A 20632-nucleotide genomic window follows, 5' to 3' on the forward strand; every position below is an offset into this window, starting at 1 on the left:
TACAATTTAATAGCAAACAGGAGAGACTGTCCTTGGTTATGTGAATTGCGATGGTTTATTAGGCTACAGACGCACGTTTCCATGCACCTTGTTGAGTGTGCTACTTGTTTGTAAACCTAGTTGGGACATTTCTTTGTGTGATGTTGTGGGTTATGATGTACATAAATACCATCAATAAAAGCTGAGAATCTCTCATTTAACCTCATAGTAATTGTTCAATAGGAGAAATTCAATAGGAGAAAAGGTAAACAATCTCGAGAAGATGAAGCCATAATTTTCCGCTAGAAGGTGCCAAAGTCTCCCTTTGCAGTACAATGTGGCTGGCCAACCCAGCTGGGATGCTTAGTCACATGAAATAAATGAATGAGTTAAGGGTGCCTGAGTTAAATTACTACTACTTCAATTTTGCCTGTGCCTCATCTGAATTGAGACTGAGTGTATTGCAGAGAAAATATTCTTGACCAGAAGCGAATGTACAGGGATAACCTTTTTGTGACGTTGCTTTGTGCAAATAGCCTATTAGCGGAGGAGGAGCAGAACAGTTCAGGTAGACACCTTCCAGTTAGCACAATATAGCTACCATAGCAATATGGGAATGTGTCCAGTGTCTTGATCGGGCACCCCGATGGACCCTGTATTAGCTATCCATTTCTGTGTATGCAGGATGTGAAATGTAGCCTTCATCTCTGTCAACAATATCTTGTTAGAATGAGACCTCGGGACCCAGAAAGTGCCCCCACTGGGTCATTAATTAATTTTTGAAATCCCAAAATTCTATTAGAAAGCGATTTTAGTTTGGCACCTAGAGCACTACTATTTCTGATCAACATTGAAAGAAAACCCAAGAAATCCACCAGTATTTTTATATTGGCAAATATAGATCATCTTTCTCTACAAACATTCATAGGAATATATTTTTCATAGCTAAAAATAAGGAATTTTTGCAGGGAACAGGGTTGACACTTGCGTAAGGTCTATAAAAGTTAGTCGTTCGATTTTTTTCAAACAGTAAAACATCAAAGCTGATGAACAAAATATTTAAGAAAACCTAAACATTGTGAACTTAAGATCTTGTGGTTTCAATATATTTCAAGCCTATGAAACCCTTGAGGACTGTATTTTTGCTATAATGTTATTTCATGCATTTTTCATCTCCCATAGATTTCATTATAGATATAGGTGCAAAATTGTGTTAATAAAATGTATAAAAAGGGACAGTTACCATTAAATGACTATGTATTGGTAAGGGTAGGGTTGACGATAACAGGCTTGATGATAACAGGCTTTACTCAAAACTACCCATGTGACGGGGAATGAACGCTTATTGTGTGCAACAGGGAGGGACAATTGAATGCCACCGTAACACTATTTGAACTTGTCAAACACATTTCTTATCTGATCCTCTATGGCAGTGGTTCTCAACCGGTGGGTTGAGAACCAAAAAAAAAAGAAACACGAAAAATCACGGACTCACTGGCTATTAGTAGACCTACAAAGGAGATGCAACAGATTCCCCCCCATGTCGAAATGCAAGTGGTTGGACTATTATAACACACAAACAAATCAACCACACAGTTTCATTTCAAATCTACCAATACAGGGGGTAGTTTTTTGAGCCTGTGACGCAACGTCACGTAAGTGCTACTATATAAGCGTCCGCACACGCGTCGTAGCTCCATTCACTCTAGTCTAGTCTCTTGCCAAGTTCGTTTGTGCCAGCTCTCGCTAGTCTATCTGTTATCAATCTCGATATCGATTTACTTAGGCCTATACTTCAAAACCCAAACAGTCTTTTTAAAGACTAACCCCACAAACAGTCTTTTTAAAGATTATCCCCATCTCAGCCCTAGCCAAAAAATTTGAACTGCTAGGCGTGCACTTAGCTAACTAGCTAGCAACTTTTTCACCGTGTTGCAACACAACTATACGACCCACGCGACTAAGACACACACACACACACACTCACTCACTCACAAAGGACTACAATTGTTAAGTCTTAAAATAAAATCTGCATTGCCTGCAAAATCGTTATTGTGTACTGTTGTATTAAAGATCGTGCCTAAGTCCCGACTGATTAGCCCCCGATACTAGTCTCTCAACATACACGCCACACACACGCACACATCGTTATATCATAGCATAAACTTTATTGAAAACACAACTAATCCACATCCAAATTATTTCAAAACCAAACAAAAATGGAGAGATTTCTTGTGAGGACCAACAAGGCAACCGACGCACCACCAGCTGCAAAAAAGCTTCGAAGGTACGATGAAGCATACCTGCAGTTTGGGTTTACAGTCACGGCTGATCTGAGACCTCAGTGTGTCGTGTGTGCCGAGGTGCTGGCAAACGACAGCATGAAGCCCTGCAAACTAAAAAGGCACCTCGAAACAAAGCATGCTGGCATTAAGGATAAACCGGCTGAATATTTTAAAAGAAAGCTTGATGGCCTCCATCAGCAACAGGCAACCATTTCAATGCACAGCACTGTGTCTAAACAGTGTTTGGAGGCATCGTATGCAGTGGCCAAAAGAATAGGTAAACTGGGTAAACCGCATACAATTGCCGAGACTCTCATTTTGCCGGCCGCGCAAGACATGTGCAGAATAATGATAGGAGACAGTGCAGCAGCCAAACTCGGTACAGTACCACTGTCCAATGACACAGTCGCTAGGAGAATTTCAGACATGTCTAATGATATCAGAGAGCAACTGATAGAGTTCATAAAAAAGAGTCCTTACTACGCGCTGCAGCTGGACGAATCCACTGATATTGCTGGGCAGGCCCAGCTCCTCACCTATGTCAGGTATCTGCGGGACAAGGCGATTGAGGAGGATGTCCTGTTTTGCCGGCCTCTTCAGTCGCACACTACAGGAGAAGCCATCTTCAATGTCCTTGATATATTTATCAATGAAAATGGTTTGGCTTGGGACCGATGCGTTGGCCTATGCACGGATGGTGCGCGGGCAATGACGGGCCGTGAGCGTGGCCTAGCTGCTCGCGTTCAGCAAGTAGCTCCACTTGTGAAATGGACACATTGCATGGTCCATCGCGAAGCACTAGCTGCTAAAAAAATGCCGGTTCTCTTTGACTCCGTGCTGAACCAATCCGTGAAAATGATAAATCTCATCAAATCACGGCCGCTAAACTATCGCTTGTTTGGGGTCCTCTGCCAGGAGATGGGGTCAGGGCATGAACAGCTGCTTCTGCACACTGAAGTTCGCTGGCTCTCCAGGGGGTGGGAGTTACAGCGGTTGTATGAGCTGCGAGAGGAGGTGAAGTGGTTTTTGACAGAAATCAAATCAGATCTGGCGAAGCATCTGGATGACACTATGTGGCTTGCGTCTCTGTCCTATTTGGTCGATATATTTGACCGCTTGAATGGCCTCAACCTGTCTTTGCAAGGCCGCGAAACTCATATTTTGCTCCTCGCAGACAGAGTGGACGCCTTCACACAAAAACTTGACCTCTGGCATGGCCGCATCACTCGAGGGAACTGCGACATGTTCCCCAGCCTTGCAGACTTTATCACTGATGCACGCACGTCACACGATTTCTCCTCTCTTTTTCAATCAGTGTCTGAGCACCTGTCAGCAATGAGAGAACAATTTGTGACGTACTTTAAAGAGGATTATCGCTCTTTTGCGTGGGTTCGAGATCCATTTGTGTGCACAGCAAACGAGCTGTCAATTGATATGCAGGAACAGCTTATTGAGCTGAAGAGTGACAGTAGGCTGAAGGAACTCTTTACCTCCTGCCCTCTTTCGTCATTCTGGGCAGCATTGATGCAGGAATACCCTCAACTCTGTGACGTCGCCTTGAAGATTCTCCTCCCTTTCGCGTCGACATATTTGTGTGAGGCAGGATTCTCAAAAATGACTGCACTCAAAATGAAATACCGCAATCGTGCACAAATAGAGGATGATTTGAGGCTATGTTTATCAGACATTGCGCCAAGAATTGAGGATCTTTGCCAGGCAAAGCAGGCTCAGGTCTCACATTAACATCGCCTACCTGCAAGCTTCTGTAAAAAATGCAGATGATATGCCTACTAATAGGCCTAGTAATAATAACAATAATAAAGCATAAATTCATATCAGAGGTCTGGTGCCAATTCCCAATTATAGCAATAGCCTAGTAATGATAATAGGCCTACTGATGATGATAATAATAATAACAACAACAATAAAGCATGTAACCTCATATAATTATATAGCAATAGCCTAGTAATGATAATAGGCCTACCACTACTCATAATAATAATAATAATAATAATGCCTGCAAGCTCACATTAGAAGTCTGGTGCTACTGCCAATTATAACAATAGCCTAGTAATGATAATAGGCCTACCTACCGCTACTGATGATGATAATAATAATAATAATAATAATAATAATAATAATAATAATAGTGTGGGCCTAACAATAATAGCCTAGCCTAGGGCTATCTATCTATCTATCTATCTATCTATCTATCTATCTATCTATCTATCTATCTATGCAAGGTGGTGTAGTGGGGGTGGCGCCGGGAAGGGGGGGGGGGTGGCGCCGGGAGGAGGGGGGGCCCCAACTGCAATGAACCAGCTTTAGGGGGGCCCAGCTTGCACAAGGTTGAGAACCCCTGCTCTATGGGGAACAGGGTTGACATTTAAGGTTGTCTGCCTTACACTCAACAGCGGCGAAAGTCATTAATTCAGAATGGGGCGATCTGCACCTCTGCATCCATGCTACCAGACTGTCTCTGTGTTGCATTGTGTGTCCAGCATGCTCTGGATTTTCTCATCTTATGTGGAAAGTTCCCGCAAGTTACCGTGCGGCAACAGAACAGGAAGTTGTCAAACCACCAAGGAGGACAGAAATATGTAGCTCTCAGCAATAGTTTTGTGCGATAGCAACAAGACAAAAGCTGTTAGCTTAAAAATGATATTAACTGGCTTTTTTAGTATTAGAAGCATTTGTATGCACTGTTTTGTAATGGCATGGTGAGCATGCGTTTCATGAAATATGACTGGCTGCTTATGCAAGTTTTCGTCCTCATTGTCAAACTTAATAAATACTTAACCCTCAACTTCAAAACTCCTTTGCTTTGTATTGTCATAAAATCCATAAACTAAGAAATTAGCTGGAGAGAAACGTCAATATCAGTTATGGTTTTATTGTTGTGTTGAATAGTCAACACTGGTTCAAGGCTGAAAGTAAAACTCAAGTTTGTCTTTCAGTTTCACTTTGCATCCTCCAGATTGCTATGTTGCGGCACCGCCAGCAGGGGGGTTGCCTCAAAACAACATACAGCAACGGAACGCAAAGGCCTGGTGTGCACACAGTGTAGCAAAGCTACTTCTTGAACGCCATGTAGGACTAAATTATTACTGTATACTAGACAGTAGGGTCATGCTTTTATTACAAGCCTGCAAATCGATTGCAGCTTTTAGCTAACTAATTTGAAGTGTGTTAGATGATGAAGTGAAAAATGAGCAGGCTGACCAGCTAAAGCATGCCATATTCACAGAAAATAGCACGGTTTGGGTTGGCACAATAGTGTGAAAGACCTACATGAACATCAGAAAACTGGTCAGTACAGCAGAGAGAGGTAGATAACTCAGTCGCTACCTCAGTGTAAAGCAGGAATCGGACAAGGCCTTCACTCAGCTTCTCCAGGTCCCTCCGGGAGATTCCTGGTCCTGCCAGCCCCCCGGTGGCGCCCTGCCCCAGCTGGGCCAATAGCAGGCGTTCCCAGTCTGCCCTAAGGGTGAGGGAGGTGGAGAGCACACGTAGAGCTCCCTCCCCATCACTCAGCCCCAGCTCCAGCCAGCCGTCCACCACCAGACGTGTGCAGTCAGCGTTACTGTCCAATGAGTTAGCTACAAGCAGCAGAGCCTGGGACAAAGGGACAATCACTCAATGAATCAGCATTACACACTTACTTCAGGGACATTTATCATTAACGGTCACCGAACACATTCAACGCATCCACGCACGCACACACACTAAGAAACGGACCTGAAGTACTGAGGCTGTGATGTACAGGTAGTGATGAGAGAGCATCCTTTACAGGACGTACAGTGTCCTGCATAATTATTGGGACAGTGAAGCATTTGTTCTGCTTCTTAATCTATACTCTAAAAGTTTGATTTGAAATTACTACATGATTAAACTTTCAAATGACCATGACCAAATACAGTGCCCTATGTTAGTAATGGGACAGATAAGACGAATATTATCATTGCCACTAGAACTGGCTAACTTGTCTTAATTGATGCTATAACTGCTGTAACTGCTGTTTTTCAGGGCCAACAAGTGGAAAGTTGTTGATTGGCCAAGTCAATCTTCAGATTTAAATCCAATTGAACATGCATTTTGTTTGTTGAAGAGGAGACTTAAGGCAAAACATCCTCAAAACAACTGAAGATGGCTGCAGTACAGGCCTGGCAGAACTTCAGCAGAGAAGATACCCAGCATCTGGTGGAGTCAAAGGGTCACAGGTTTCAGGAAGTTGTTGCATGGAAAGTTTTGTTGACCAAATACTAAACATGAGTGTTTAACTTGGACAAAATACTAAATGTGAGTGTTTAATCTGTTCCATTACTTTTGGTGCCCTGCAATAGAGGCACAAACTATGTAGAACAAGTATTGTCATTTCTAAATGGTGAAAAACAGTAATTGTTTGATTTTCAACCCAAATAGATGATTATGCACTTTGCTAGTTACTAGATCTAGGCAGAACTAACTTGCTCATTGGGTCAGCCAGCTAAATACAATGAATGCATGGATCGCATTACACTATGACAAAACCTAAGTAGCTGCTATATTTCAACTTGTATTTATTTTCTTACAAGGGGTGAGTTGAGATTCAATTGCAATACAAGTAGCTCTGCTTTTTCACTGACGAACAAATTGCACACCAATTAGGAGCATGCATACGGTATGCAATGCATATAGCTGCTGAGAGATTCTGCAAAATATCCTAGTTATTTAAGCGAAATAACCTACATAACTATATTGTTTCGTTGGGCCAGCTTAATGCAATGCAATGCATGGTCACTCATACAGTTGGCAGGGGTTTAATCCCTGCACACCGCCGCTGCACTTCAAAGCCGTCGCCAATAGTGCTGCCGAAAACAACCACAAGGTGGTGAGAAAAGCTGTGAAGGATGTTTGAAAAGAAAATGGTTTGCCTTATCAGATGTAAAGTAGATTGGCAAAATCAAGTTTATTATAGCAGCTCATGAATTGCAGATCACACAATCTCTCACAGCGCAGAGAAATGGGGAAATGTTTTAGCACAGTCAAACATGAATAAGTGTGAGTCGGCTTTAATAATAACAGAATGATTACAGAATGAAGTTAGGAATTTTCATGTGTGACAGCAGTAAGTTGGGTTTCAGTGGGAATGAGACTGGTTAGAGTAGCCTACAGTTATAATAGCAGAACGTCCACATTTTCAGCAAGGGCAGCCATCCCTCATTCACACAATGTAATAATAATAATAATAATAATAATAATAATAATAATAATAATAATAATAATAATAATAATACATTTATTTTGTATAGCACTTTTTGAAGGGGGAGAACGTGCTGGATAAATTGTCACACCTTTGTTTGTTAATCGGAAACCATTACCATCCCCCATCAGTATATCCTAAGATTAAACTTTCAACTCCTGGCTGGCTTGGGAACTTGTAGTTTCAACTTTAAACAATTACAAAAACACATCTTGTTCCAGTCACACTAGATTTTAGGTGGCTCTAACCATCCACCGTGTGCTCTCTCCATCCTCTCTGGCGAGAGAGGCAAAGTTGGATATTTTTGGTGACGAATAGGACACTATTGAGAGGCTGTGTTAGTAAAAATGACAACCATTATTGACAACTAATTTGGCCACGTCTCTTCAATGTCTTCCACAGCAGAGGTGTGTCTTTTTTTTCTGTATAGCCGACTGGAATGTATTCCCCTTGGTTTCTCTCATTCCATATTGACGCAAATGCAAACAAACTTTTGGACTTGCAATGACTACTGAATACCTGATGTGATCAATATAAGACTACAGGTCCATCCAACTGCAGCCATGTATTTTCTCCGAAATATGTAAAGGGGAAAGGAGGCGCGCAGGCAACAAGCATGGCGTTATTTCTATTACAGCACATTGAATGATTGTGATTCATATTCCATTAACCAGCTCAATGTAACATCGATAGGTTTAGGCTATTTACATACCCACCCAGGGCATGATATTCAAATTTACCCACCCTATACCCATCATGAGGTTGCTACAACTTAGACAACAAATGTTTATATAAGTGCACAGAAGGAGAGTAACATTGAAGTAATCAAGTTGACAGTGATGCATTCAATAACATCCTGCACACTCTTATATCCCCCTCCGGTCCTCTCAAACTCATTGTAATGGAAATATTACCCTCCCCCGTCAACAATACATCAGCCTTAACTTTGACTGAAGAAAGATGCACCAAAAGGGAGATTTGTTTTGCTCTGACCTCTGTTATAATGACACAGGTCTGTTTGATACAGTTGAGAACAAGTATCACCAGTAGGCTAAATATTGACTTTCGTTAAAACGTGGAGCAAATAAAATAATGTAATCTTGTTTTGTGCACACATTTTTTATCATAATGCCATTGCCTATTTGGGGGGTGCCATTCAAGATTAGGGAGGACGATTATTTTTCTTATGAGCATGGCGTTATTTCTATTACAGCATATTGGATGATATATTCCATTCTCCTAGCTAATGCATGTCAATCTATGAACTAACGGAATTCGTTAAATGAAGAACTGTACTATTATAGGGGAGGAGTGTCATCATATGATACGGTAAACGATTTGAGCTTCTTATAACCACAAGTTGCTATGAGTGGGGGGAAGTGTCTAAAATGTTATGAGGGGGTTGTTGCATATCTCATACTGTATAGTGAGAGAGAGCAGCGTAATTCAAGAGTAAGAACACCTTACATTTTGGCTATTTGTCCCGATGACTACAATGACAGAACATCGTCGTAGTCATCGTCGTCATCCCCCCGTCCTGCCCCTTTATGTACCCAGCGAAAATGTAGCCTATCCATGGACATATTTCGCGAGGGGGTGCTGGCAAAAATGTAGTGAGGTGGTTGAAGGGGGGGGGGGGGGTGTTAAACAACTAATTCTGGGGAGTTTGATGGAAGAATAACGTAGTGGTTAGTGCAAGTGAAAAGCATGAATTGATCGGGTCTCAGGTAAATGACACAAGTGCATCTGTCCGACCAGAAAAACTGCTTTGATCATGAGAGTGTTGCATACATTTGTCAATATATCAAGCCCAACTCATCCAAACACACCCGCTGCCAGGGGATGCGGCCGCTGTGAGAATGTGAGGTGTTCAAATAACTCATACTGTGTGGACAGTAAAACAGTGAAAATATAGTTTGTTTTATTCTTGTCATTGCACTATTATTTCACTATGAGTTGATACTCTGCAAATAACTAATCGACAGTCCTTTCCCAAATGTGAGGTGCGAGGTTCAAACATATCCATCATGCTCAACGATGCCTCCTGGTGATAGTTTTGACAAAGTGAATGACCTGAAAAAAATAACTCACACAACAACACTTTAAACTCTAAACTTCTACCAACTGTATACACTTTTATTTATTTTTTTACAACATGAGGTGAAGTTAAATTATTGAACTTCACCTCACAATGTATTGTAAGCAACTGCTTTTTTGCAGATGCAGATGCACACATTGCACACACAAAGTAATTATGCATATTATGCACACTCGCAGCCTGTAGCTGCAGATTTTCTGCAACATATCCTAGATATCTCTGCGAAAATAATGTACTCTAGCAATGAATGCTAAACTCTTTTTCTGTGATACACAACATGCACGAGTATGACAAAGCATGCATATGCACTGTCTATACACTCACTCATTGTATTTAAATGCTGACAGAGATTATATGAAATGAAAGTAGTAAGAATAACTTATCGTTATTATTATTATTATTATTATTATTATTATTATTAACCTAATCTAACCTTCTGATTCAGAACTGCATTTGCGACATGGAACTATTTATACATTATTGAATTGATTTTTGAAAAGTCACTCAAATTCTACATTTGCTGCTTGCTGAATGGAGTCAAGTTGTCAAAAGAGGTAGAAGGCATGTTTGTAAAAGCTTTTCTTTCAAAGTAGGGAGAGGGAGGAGGAGCACCACATCAGCACCATTCCATTCCAGATGTGTATCTGAGGCCAGCATGACAGGCTTGGCTGAGGCTGAGCAACTCACCTGATGGCTGCAGTACAGGCCTGGTAGAGCATCACCAAAGAAGATACCCAGTGTCTGGTGGTGTCAGTGCATCGTAGACTTCAGGCAGTTATTGCATTCAAAGGATTTGCGACCAAATACTCAACATGAGTGCCTAATTTGGATATTATATGAATCTTTCCCAATACTCTTGGTTCCCTGAAATAGGGGGACTATGTACAGTCATGAGAAAAAGTTAGGACACCCCCCAAAATATTAAGTTATTCTCTTGTATAAATATGGACATATCAATATTTTATCTTCTTTATAACAATATCTATAGATAAAGGGGATGTAATTGAACAAAAAACTATGAAAATGTAACTTTGTAATAATTTATTTAACGAAAAATTAACAATAATGCCAATTCCTACTGAGGAAAAAGTTAGGACACCCTATGCCCTAATAGCAAGTATTGCCCCCCTTGGCTGAAATAACCTCAATTAGACGTTTCTTATAACTGTCTACAAGTCTCTGACATTGATTGGGAGAAAGTTTTTCCCACTCCTCCTTGCAGGATTCTTTCAGCTGTGTGATGTTCAAGGGGTGTCTTGCATGCACAGCCAGTTTCAAATCAATCCACAGCATCTCAATAGGATTAAGATCCGGGCTTTGACTTGGCCATTCCAGAACTCTCAATTTCTTTTTCTTGAGCCATTCCTTGGTAGATTTACTGGAATGTTTTGGGTCATTGTCATGTTGCATGGTCCACATCCGCTTCAGCTTCAACTTTCGAACAGATGGTCTCACATTTTCCTCAAGCACCCTCTGATACAATATAGAATTCATAGTGGATTCTATGATGGTGAGCTGACCAGGCCCTGCTGCAGAAAAGCAGCCCCAAACCATGACATTTCCACCCCCATGCTTCACAGTTGGTATGAGGTTCTTGTTTTCAAATGCTGTCTTGGTTTTGCGCCAAACATGTCTACTCTTACTGTGCCCAAATAGTTCAACTTTGGATTCATCTGTCCAAAGCACAATGTTCCAGAAGTTCTGGTCTTTCTCTAGGTGTTCTCTGGCAAACTTTAGTCTTGCCCTGATGTTTTTTTTTGACAGCAGGGGTTTCCTCCTGGCACGCCTCCCATGTAATGCAAACTTGTTCAGTCTCTTTCTTATGGTGGATGCATGTACTTTGACATCAATTGTGGCAAGAGATACCTGTAGGTCCCGTGATGACATTCTGGGATTGTTGGAGACTTCTTTAAGCATCTTTCGGTCAGCTCTTGGGCTGAACTTGCTTGGGCGGCCTGACCTGGCCATGTTGGTGGTGGTTTTAAATGTTCTCCACTTCTAAATAATTTTCCGGACAGTGGAATGGCTAATTTCGAATTGTTTGGAGATCTTTTTATATCCCTTCCCAGACTCATATGCATCGACAATCTTTCTTCTGAAGGCCTCAGAGAGCTCTTTTGATCTCGCCATGGTGATGCAACTCACTTCAACAATCAAGAGCAAACCAAACTAAATGTCTGAGGTTTAAATAGGACAGGCTCCTCCAAAATCCTCTGTAACGATGTTCTAATCATTTGCACCTGATGTGGTGCTCTTGATTATAATTTTAGCCATTTTAAGAGGAACTAAATGTGGGGGTGTCCTAACTTTTTCCTCACAAGAAGATTGCATTTCTATTAATTACATTTTACCAATCATTTTTTAAATAATTTGTTTCAGTTGTATTTGTTTAGTTATATTACCTCAATTTTTCAATATTGTTCAAATGAATAACAAATGAATCAAATTGAATATGTTGAAGAAGACAAAGATTTTCATAGGGTGTCCTAATTTTTTCTCATGACTGTATAAAAACTGTTGTCATTTCTAAATGGTTAAACCATAATATTTTAACCTCATAGTAATTGTTTGATTTAAAATCCAAACTTAGGAGTATAGAGCCAAAAGAAGAAAAATGTTTACCACTGTCCCAATAATTATGCAGGCCTCTGTATTTGAGTCATGTTTTGGCATTTCAACACATTCACCTCAGAGCTGAACAGAGAGGGAGTGGTGAGCATGGAATCCCCACACCTAGTACTGACCTGAAGTGCTGGGACACGCACACAGTTGGACACATAGGGCTTGTTGGTCTCCAGCAGAGTGACAAAGGCCAGCAGCTGGTGTCTACTGCTCTCCCCTTTATCAGACCCTGAAGCCAAGAGACAGAGTTGGGGAATAAAACAGTAAATAACAGAGCTGAGGCCTAATGCTAGGCCTGATGCTAGCCAACTGCTAAACTTGCTCTGCAGATGAGGTCATTAGGTCATTTATATACAGTCTACTAGATGACAGTAGTTTTACCCATCTCTCTGGACTCCTGCTCAGGGACATGCAGCACCTCTGGGTCACTGGCAAACACACTGGTGGGGTGAATCACCACACCCTGCTTGTTCCGTGTGTGGAATACCTGCAGGACAGGACACCAGAACCTGAGATTTCACATGGTCACACACAGCGACTGCTCTCACAGACACACGCACGCACACAGTGAGAACAACTTGGGGGACTGGGAGGCATCAGGCCTGAGCTGACCTGCTCAGAGTCTTTGCGCGTGGCGTTGTGCTCATCGGGCAGCGCCAGCTGGGGGTAGAGCCCCCGGCACAGCAGCAGTTTGAGCAGGGCCTGCTGGCGAGACGAGAGGTCCTGACTGGCGCTGGTAGCCTGCTGGAGCTCTGACACGTTGTGGCGCAGCTTGAACTTTACTTCCTGTATGGGGCAGGGCCAGCCCAAACATCACAGTATCAAAATCCATGACCAATTAAGAACAAGAGGACAGCTGCAGATGCAATGCCAATGATTAAACACAAGTTAATTCTAACTTTGAAGTGGTATATGGTCCAAACCAAACCTATGTCCAAATCAAATACAACTATGCCCCTGAACCTTATGTCACCTTATACGGATCTAGGGTATGGGTTTGATTCCCGCTGGGACCATATATACTGAAAGATTTATGCACTAATTGCAATGTAAGTCACTTTGGATAAAAGCATCAGCTAAATGGCATATATTATATTATATATTAGAAGCCAAAGGTCTATTTGTACCCAATTGAGAGCTGGAAATTGAGGTACGTAGGTACAATGCCATAAAGGAAGAGGAGATGTTACGTACAGTCTATGAAATTTAAAATAAATATATGAATTCCATTTATTATTTTATTGCACATTATATGATGACATGGGAGCTCAGTTCTATGATAAAGGTGCTTCAATGGAAGCCTGATTTATTTTGGATAGATGAGGAGAAACTTGAATGGCTAGTCAGGGAGGCAGCCTTTGATTCTGCAAATTATATTTTTAGGCCTGGAATCAAAGGCAAAATACGATGCATGTGTAGGGAATTTTGTTTTGTTTTATGTATAAACCTTGCTTTATTTTATTTATACGCTGTTAAATGTACAGTGTCTTATACGCCCATATGGGCTGGGCACTATAAAAGGTATAAGACAAACTTAAATAAACTAACAAATCAATTAGTCAGACAGAACTTTGTCTGTCATTTCACAGTCAAAATTGATGGGCCCAGTTTCTCAAAAGCTTCATAGCTAACTTAGTGCTTTATTTCTCTCCACAACCTAGACTCAAGCCACTCATATAACAATCGTATAAAGTGTTTTGTTTAATGAATTTCGTTACAGTTGTTTGACTGTCAAACATACATTTTACAATTGTTTCTCTCTCGCGGCTGTGCAGCTGGGTAATACAGAAATACAGTACCATATTAACTGCGAAGAGGGTCATTGTTCTCTGGGAGTCTCACCTGTATGTCCATGTTCTGTTCTGCACTGTCCTTGCTGGCCCTGCCTCTGTCCTCTGTGTCTGACCCTGAAGAACCGTCTCCCTCCTGGCCCTCCTCAAGTCTCAGGACTTTGCGGCGGCTGCCCTCCTGCAGGTCATGATCCCTCTTGAGCTGATGCAGTTTCCGCCTCTCACTCAGCCTCTCTCTGCGCTGCTCCCGGCCACCACTTGAGGTAGCCCTGTGCTCCACATCCAGCAAGCCATGGCTCCTCAGCAACTCCTGTCACCAGGGCAGAGAGGGACAATACTGTACAATGCACTTTAAACACATAAAGTCACACACACACAAATAATAAGTCTGGTCTCTCTTACCTTGAATTGCCTGCGTAAGTTGACCATCTCATACAACCGTTGTTCCTCCAGTCCCCTTCTCCTGCACCACTTCCTCGAGCCCCCCCCCCTTTCACCCTTTACCTGATGAGGACCAATTAAAGCACTATTACATACTGTTCCATTAAAGAATGCTGCAAAACATATGATTTTTCTCATGGTACATATGGGCAACCATAGTTTCATTGTCTCCTGATTCACACACTGACCTGCACCCATGCATTGAAGGTGTTGAGCAGGGTGAAGGGGTCTCCCTGGTTGCTGTGCAGGGGCTGGCGGGCAGTGGCACAGTCTGGGTTGTGCTGTGCGCTGCGCAGGAATGGGGACTGAACACTGAGGGCTGCTGCCACCGTTAACACAGGTTCCACAAGATTAAACACAGAGCCCAGCACCAGCATCTTCCCTAAGAACACATCACACATCACAGAGGTTAGGGATCAAGGAAGAAAGAGAGGTAATTTTGCAGGAGGCATTGAATGTATGTAGTAATAATTGTAGCTCATACTGGGACATGACATGACTTCAGGAGGCTTTACCTATGACCACATCCACAGGCAGCTGTGCCAGCAGCCTCCCGATGGATGTGAGCTCCGCACGAGCGTCTAGTGCCCCCTGCTCCCTCAGGTAAGTCACTGCAGTCTGAATACTGGCAGCAGGAGGAGGGTCAATGAATACAAAAGAGCGTGGATCTCCTAGCCTCATACTCTTCATCTGCAAAGACACAGAGTGTGTTAAGACACAATATAATTTTTCTTTTTCCCAGCAACTATGCAGCTACGTAATTTGGAAGAGGATGATAATATCCATACAGTATACATTTGTGTCTGGTCTATGTTAGTTATGAAACTACATGAAGGCACTAAAAAAGTGATGGGGATTTTGTTTCTTACAGTACCTGGAGTACAAGAGAGTCCAGAGCCACCCTGTGGATTTCTGGGACTGGGTAGGGGGCAAAGGCCTCATAGTCAGACTCAGCATAGAGGCGGTAGCACACCCCAGGCCCAGTACGCCCAGCTCGGCCCTTCCGCTGCTCAGAGCTGGCCCTACTGATCCAGAACTCCTGAAGCCGCTGCATCTTGGCCTTGGGATCAAAACTCATCTCCTTCACCTTTCCTAAAATGGGACACAACAGTGATAACTCAATGCCTACTTCCATTTTCCTCACCGATTGATAAAAGGCCCTGACCATGCTCCACTTTTTTGCCACTTGGTAGTTGTTACCCCCCGCTTCTTGCCTGTGTAGTAGACTTTTGCAGTGCACCGCTGGTTCCTTACCTGAGTCCACAACAAATCTCACACCATCAATAGTGACAGAGGTCTCCGCAATGTTGGTGGAGATGATGCACTTTCTCACTCCTGGAGGAGAAATGTCAAACACCTACAGAGTGATGACAAGTTATACACAGTTAATGAGGGATTTATCCTTACCCTCAATGGCAACATTCACAGTCTTGCACATCTTAGTGCATCTCGCACACTCATTCTACATAGTTACAGCGTTTTCTTGCCCTGATTGCTGTATATGTCGGTGAATGTTGAGCTCCCCCATTAAGCTGTACAGAAAATAACATCCACCAACCACATTTGTGTGACAGTAAAAGGATCTGGTATCAAAATCCATCACCCACCAAATGATGATATGACCCTCCTCTCATGTAATAACACGAGACTTTTTTGTACCTAATGCCGTTTGCATATGTCTCAGATTCTATCAATCTATAATGTATTCATGCTGCATTATCAACCATGATCTTTATATTTTGTTTATGTTAGTCTCTCTGTATGTTGTATGTATGCATTGTTGCAGTCCTAAACTCGCATTGCCCTAAGGATAAGGGGCCATATACAGTTGTATTGTATTTGCATTGTAAAACCCTATGAGTTTAACCATCCTCAATTCCATCAAAGTCTGTAAAGGGCAGTTTAGCTATTAGACTTGGTCATGACTGGCAGTGTACCTTGTCCTGTTGAGCCAAAGAGAGGGTGCTGTGTAGAGGTAGAACTATCCAGCGGCGGGTGTGTGTGGCATACATCTGACAGGCCTCCAGGATAGTGGAGATCTCTGCCACACCACTAAGAAAGAGCAGCAGGTCCCCGCGCTCCTCTGGAGCGTAGCGTTGGTCAATGCCCTGTAGCACATGGAGGTAGGGCCGGGGGTCCAGCTTCTCAGAGCGTGAGGGCTGCTCCTCTGGGGGAATGGGCTGGTAGATCACCTGGACAGAAGAAGTGGGTGAGCGCTTTATTGCATATGGGCAGTTGCGTGTAAGAAAACCCATGACGACCAAAATGTGAAATTCATCGGAGCATATCAAATTGGGTGTCAAATGAAAGCTACAAGTATATTTTAGGCAAATCAAGTCAGAAATACATTTCTCAACCATCTTCCATAATAAGAATAGGGATAAGCAAAGGCTTTGACTTCTGGTCAAACGCTTGGAAAAGCGTCTAAGAAAACCTCTACCAGAAAAAGTCTTTAAAAGGTGTTTAGAAAAACATCAAACCTCATTAATATTAATGTCATTAACGTTGAATTATAGACCCCGGTCAACTAATATGATATAACACATTCTAACACTTATTATTTTTAGGAAATTGTTTGCCCAGTCTCTGGGTCATTCTGTTACCAAAAGTCCACATAAATGTAAGATATTTTCAAAATTCAAAGACGAAAAACAAAGTATAGGGGCAATTCCACGGTAACAGAATGACTGGGACTTTCAATCGAATGCCAAACAAACACACTTGATAGCAAAGTTTAACAAACTCACATAAGGACTACTTCTAATAGTTCAACTTGAAAATAATTTTAAAAAAGCACATTTACTTTAAGAACTGTGCAGCTTCAAAATTCGGTAATGATGTTGTAAGTCGCCTTGGATAAAGGCGTCTGCTAAATGCCATAAATGTAAATGTAATGGAATGACCCTAAAATCTCCCTAGATGTTTTATGTAACCACGTTTCTCCAAAACTCTGTTAAATATTTGCTTTTTATTAAGATTCAAATATTTCTGCAGAAAGAGTGGGGTGTTAGCTATTATATGATACCTTGAATTAGAAAATATCTGTTTTGGTTGTTAAGCTACAGTAAGTGAAGTGGATTTACATCCGGTAACAGAATGACTAATTGGTGGACTTGAATGTCATTCTGTACATGATGATGTAGCTAAAATATGGAAACAAAGATAGAAATATACAATAGACACTATCATTAAGGTAATAATGTATTATTTTATCAACTTATATATGATACATAATATATATAGATCATTCCATGACAATTCAACGGACAAAAGAGGAGTTCGACACCCACCATCTCAGATTGTTCTGAAGAACTGTAGAAACAGATAAGATTAGTATTCCTGCATCATTATTTTGTAGAAATATAGTTTTATCCCTGAGAAATAAGCTAATTGATTGTACCCAAATTGGCCATTTTCATTTAGTGGGGTTCAATAATATTCAGAATTCAAACCCCAAATCCAATTTGGCTTAACAAACAAAGCTTAACAAACAAAATAGATATTTTCTAACTCAAAATATCATATGACAGCTAACATCCTACTCTTTCTGCAGACATATTTTAATTTTAATTTGGAGCAAATATTTCTGGGGAAACGTGGTTTTATTTTTATTTTCAGTTGGAATTGTTAGAAGTAGTCCTGCATAGTTTGTTCAACTTTGCTATCAAGGGTTTTTGTTTGGCATATGTTTGAAAAATCTAGTCCCAGGGTTATTCTGTTAGCGTGGAATTGCCCATATATCACTTTGCTAGACAGACAGACTCTCAAGTTCACTAGACTTATTCATGTAAATCTATATAAATTATAGTCATACTCCATCGTATATAGTGCTGCCTATTCCCATTATATTGTCCAATACTGACCTGTATGGGGAAGAGCCTGCCCGGTACCTGCAGCACAGGGGCACTGTTAAAATAGTTGGAGAAGAGTTGGATGTTGATGGTGGCAGACATGAGGACCAGACGCAGGTCTGGACGGGTGGCAAGGAGTGAGCGCAGAACCCCCAGGAGGAAGTCACAGTGGAGATGCCTCTCATGCACCTCGTCCACTATCAGAACCTGGTACTGAGCCAATGTCCCTTCCTGCTGGATCTGCCTGAGCAGCAGCCCCTCTGTCAGGAAAAGCAGCTTTGTGGCAGGGGTGCGGGTGGTCTCAAAGCGGATCTGGTACCCCACCTGAAAGTAACAGCAGCATATACATATAATATATACATATATATACTGCAATGCAGTGTTTTATCTACATCTCTATTCTAGACAAGGTTCCATATGAGTTTGCTTTATTGTATCAGTTTGCTTTATTGTAGATAGGAAGACGACATAGATATAGGTCAATCTCTTCAACAAACCATGCCATTTAAAAAGGAAATCTGAGTTAGGACAGCTTTTATTTTTTTATGCACCATAATATTGTAACAAAATCCAAGATTCTCTAAAAATGTACTCTTTAGTGCCTCTGAGGCAATTTAAGATGCTGGTAATCCTAAAGAGGACTGCATATGTTTCACCTAGCTCATAGTATGGCTTAAATTGTTTTCTTGTTTTGTTTCTCTTGTGCCTTTGTAAGCAGGGCTCTCCTGAAAAAGAGACCCCTGGTCTCAGAGAGACTCCCCTGCATAAATAAAATTAAATACCAAAAAATTAAAATAAATGTACACTAACACTTAACAATTACAATTCTGAAAATACTTTTTAAGAACTCAATAGGACAATAGGATCTAACATAACTGCATACCTTGGAGCCATACTGGTTGAGACTCTCAAAGCTGACCCTCTTTGCGAGTGATATACAGGCAATACGACGAGGCTGTGTGCAGGCAATGTGACTGAAGCCAGAGGACAGGAGGTATTGGGGCACTTGAGTGGACTTTCCACAGCCAGTGTCCCCTGCCACCACCACTACAGAGTGGGCTCGGACGAGCTCCACGATCCGATCCCGGTACTGGAAAATGGGCAGATTGTTCTGCTCCCGGCACAGTTTGGCCAATTTCCCAAAGCTCTGTCTCTGGCTGAAGTCCAGGAAGTGGAGAAGGGCCAGACGACAGTCTGTTATCTCTTGAGCCCTTGGCCCTGATGAGCTCTGTCTATGTCTGTGCTCAGACCTCCCAAGGCGCTCCTCAACGTCTCTGGTGCACACAGACACATTGATCCGATAGTGGGCATCATACTCTTTAGGTAGACAGAGATCTACCCCTCCACTGCCAGTCTTATTCCTGTCTTTAAACTCATCCGTGTCTTCTTTTCTGTTGGCTCCGGACATGTCCCTTTTTGTCTTAAACCTCTGGAAGCGTTCAAAGAAGGCCCAGAACTCCTTGTGCTCAGGGCTGCCTGCCTGGATGTAGTCATGTTGACGGAAGAAGATCTCATCCAGCTGAGAACGGTACTGTGGGCTATCCCAATCCCAGCTCCGACTCTCCATCCTTCTCTCCATCTCTGATCTCCAAGTTGAATTATTAGACACTGACTCTGGCATACAGTAAGAGGCAGGGAGTTTGAGTTGGCAGCTAGATGGCTCAAGCCAAGGAAAATATCTGATCTGTAATCCTTAACCTCATTCACATTGCAGTTTAAGCATTCCAAACTTTGGTTAGCAATAGCATTTTACTATTATTAGTACATACCATGGTTTTATCGTTAAAGATACATATCGAAGACAGAAGCAACAGAAAAACGTAGTTAGGTAATTCACACAAACTATGAGCAACGATACACACACAGGAGTCTCCAGCGGAACAATAATATGGTAGGACTACTTCCTGATGGGGCAATTGATACCGGTGGTGCGTTGCATTAGTCGAAAGAATTTCTCCTTTCCACTACCACTTTCTCCTCCTGACCCGGAACTCGATTTTCGTGTTGCCGTTTGGAAGGGTGTCGCAATAGTGTAGAAGAAGTTGAAGTCCACTTCAAATACCTGCCGAAGTCGACTTCGGGGAGGAAGGTTTCGCGCCCATCCGATTTGCGTGTTCAAAACGGAAATCGGATTCTTCAGCGCACATTTCACTCCTGTGTTACATCGTAGCCATCCCCACCTGACTCTAAAGTTCCTTTTGCACCGTTGCGCCAAATTAAATTGCAGTTTCTTACTTTGATTAAATTAAATTCTGGTCTTTTGTCGTAATAATCGTTCACAAATATGTAAAAAAAAAAAAAAAAAAAAAAAAAATCAGTTCCGC

The 20632-nt window shown here is 41.9% G+C and overlaps 1 protein-coding gene across 1 annotated transcript in view; it reads right to left on the minus strand.

Annotated features, from left to right (window-relative positions):
* dhx34 (DEAH (Asp-Glu-Ala-His) box polypeptide 34) overlaps window positions 1-20280 on the minus strand; it is a 36393-nt gene extending 16113 nt beyond the window's left edge. Inside the window, exons 1-13 of the mRNA XM_083695943.1 lie at window positions 19192-20280; window positions 18321-18632; window positions 16395-16649; window positions 15712-15814; window positions 15332-15549; window positions 14973-15147; window positions 14646-14839; window positions 14419-14520; window positions 14069-14326; window positions 12839-13012; window positions 12608-12713; window positions 12349-12455; window positions 5613-5879 (exon numbers count right to left, since the gene is read on the minus strand). Coding sequence (XP_083552069.1) covers window positions 5613-5879; window positions 12349-12455; window positions 12608-12713; window positions 12839-13012; window positions 14069-14326; window positions 14419-14520; window positions 14646-14839; window positions 14973-15147; window positions 15332-15549; window positions 15712-15814; window positions 16395-16649; window positions 18321-18632; window positions 19192-19929 — 3009 coding nt within the window. The 5' untranslated portion in view covers window positions 19930-20280. The remainder of the gene's footprint in view (window positions 1-5612; window positions 5880-12348; window positions 12456-12607; window positions 12714-12838; window positions 13013-14068; window positions 14327-14418; window positions 14521-14645; window positions 14840-14972; window positions 15148-15331; window positions 15550-15711; window positions 15815-16394; window positions 16650-18320; window positions 18633-19191) is intronic.
* Between the last annotated feature and the right edge of the window lie 352 nt (window positions 20281-20632).

This window comes from Argentina silus (assembly GCF_951799395.1).
Source record: "Argentina silus genome assembly, chromosome: X".
NCBI classification, from domain to species: domain Eukaryota; kingdom Metazoa; phylum Chordata; class Actinopteri; order Argentiniformes; family Argentinidae; genus Argentina; species Argentina silus.